The 2,122-nt window shown below is 49.6% G+C and overlaps 1 protein-coding gene across 1 annotated transcript in view; it reads right to left on the reverse strand.

Moving 5' to 3' along the window:
* TRPM8 (transient receptor potential cation channel subfamily M member 8) overlaps nt 1-2,122 on the reverse strand; it is a 42,731-nt gene that overhangs the window by 5,093 nt on the left and 35,516 nt on the right. The window contains exon 13 of the mRNA XM_023537938.1: nt 66-99. Coding sequence (XP_023393706.1) covers nt 66-99 — 34 coding nt within the window. The remainder of the gene's footprint in view (nt 1-65; nt 100-2,122) is intronic.

The raw sequence follows: 2,122 nt of genomic DNA on the forward strand, positions 1-2,122 counted from the left end.
TAGCTGGAAGCACGAAGATAATAGAGATAAAAATAATACTCCTGAAACTATAAACAGAACCGTACCTTTGTATCCAGCTGTCTAAACCGGTGCCTCATTCTTCAAGGAAGTTTAAAAAAAGAAAGAGAAAGAACGAGAGAGAGAAAGAGAAATTGAGAAAGGGTTATTAGGCTCCATTTTATAGCCTTTTAAAGAGCAAAATGCAGATCATTTTCATTTGTAACTAAATCGATGTCAGCTGCGTTTACGATTTTCTTTTTTTTTTTTTTTTACTTTCTTCCTAATACCCAAATGAAGCAGAATTCTGTTCTCATCCCAGTTGGAAGTACAGCAAATAAATCTACCTATGCTGATGGGGTGGTGACAGACGACCTGTAAGGTTCGTCCCTCATTTCTGAAACCCAGATCTCAGAGTCTAGAAACGCAGGAGGCTCGGGGCATTTGTTTCGGCACTCAAAGAAAAAGCACAGTGTCCCACAGCCCCGGGAGCCGTGTGGGACCTGACAGAAAGATCCATTGTGCTTACATTTACTGTTTTTGTCAGAGTGGATTTTGACGTGCGTTTGGGGCTCTCAGTGTCTGCGACATCTGACCTTTGACCGTGCCCACCCGCACACACGGTACAAGGGCGTGCCCCTGAGGCCCTGCGTAACATGTTACTGGTGGACCGCCTATGGATTTATCTAGAGCTATGGGATGTTCATGACAACTCCACGTGACCCGTGAGTGACATTCAGGACATCTCAGGGGCAGTTGGCAACAGATCAACCACAGAGTTTTCCTGTCATCCTATCGCTCGACTTCATCGTGGAGGTACGTGCGTGGCACCTCAAGGTGCTGCCTGCTGCGCGTGACCTGTGGTCTTCCCAGAATCTACCTCTGTGGTCGTGGCAGAGGGACCTCACTCTTGTCACCTGGTTCCCAGGCCCTGCCCTGCAGGCGCCAAGAGCGTCTTTCTTTCCCAGGGCCATGAAGGACAATCGGGATGGCAGGGAGGTGATTTTGCCCCTTCCTGAAAGGCAGACACGCATTTACGCGTTTGTCGCCTTCGATCGCCTGGGCAATATCTTTTGGTGCTATTGCTCTCGCGTAACCTCCTGACAGAGCAGGCTCAAATATGCTGCCTACGCTCTGCGGGCTCACGTATACAGAGGGCGCCCCGGGGCGCCCCGAGGAGCCCCGAGGAGCAGAAATGAAGAGTCGGCATACTCCTCCGAGGCGTCGCTGGCGTTCGTGTTGATCTTGACGAGGTAATTCTCTTTCATGACACCCTCCCACGCCAGAGTCTCGTTGTCTTCATTTTTCAAACCTTGAATAAAGACAAAGAAAAAACATTTGAATTGTTTCCTTTGCCCTTTACCCCTGAATCGACACCTGTTGGGCATTTTGGGATTCCGGAACCAGGAGAATCTGATTTGTCCTGCACGAGCCGATCTGACTAATGTTACCTGCTAGTGGCAGCCGCTGGGCGATGCGACATTAGTGACTCTCTCAGTAACAGCGAGGAACTCAGCTGCCTGCACGAAACAGGATGCGATCTTTACTGCAAGCAGAGATCGACCCAAAGCCCGTCTGTGTGTTTCGTGACTTAGCACCATCATTATTTCACTGATGAATTTGGTTCCCACATATCCTACATGCTCTTCTTCCATTTCGATGACCTAAAAATGCTAAGCCGATCACTGTGTTGAATAATTACTGACGGATTGACTACCCTAAACCTAAAATGGGGGTAGGAAGTTTGGAGAAGAGGCAAGCAAGCCCTGACGTCAGTGCCGCCCCCCTGACGGCTGGGTGCAGACCCCCAGGGACATGCTTGTGTCCAGTCTCTTCCCCTCGCCTACGCCAGGGCTTGCTGCCCGACGAGCCCGCAGCATGTTCCAGCAAGACCCTCAGCTCGGTTTCCTCCAGCACCTTAACTTCCAGATGCAACAAACAAAAGAACAGAACAAAGTGTCACCTGGTCTCAGGCACCGGTGCGATGGACGGCCATCCTCCACACCTGACGCAGGTGTCCGCTTGGAGTAAATGCCTCTAGTTTTTACTTTTAAATTTGTCCATCGACACGTTAGAGTTTAGAGAGAATTATATAAGCTCCCTGGATTTAAGCAGAATCAACTGG

Source organism: Pteropus vampyrus, unplaced genomic scaffold (assembly GCF_000151845.1).
Source record: "Pteropus vampyrus isolate Shadow unplaced genomic scaffold, Pvam_2.0 Scaffold204, whole genome shotgun sequence".
Classification (NCBI taxonomy): Eukaryota; Metazoa; Chordata; class Mammalia; order Chiroptera; family Pteropodidae; genus Pteropus; species Pteropus vampyrus.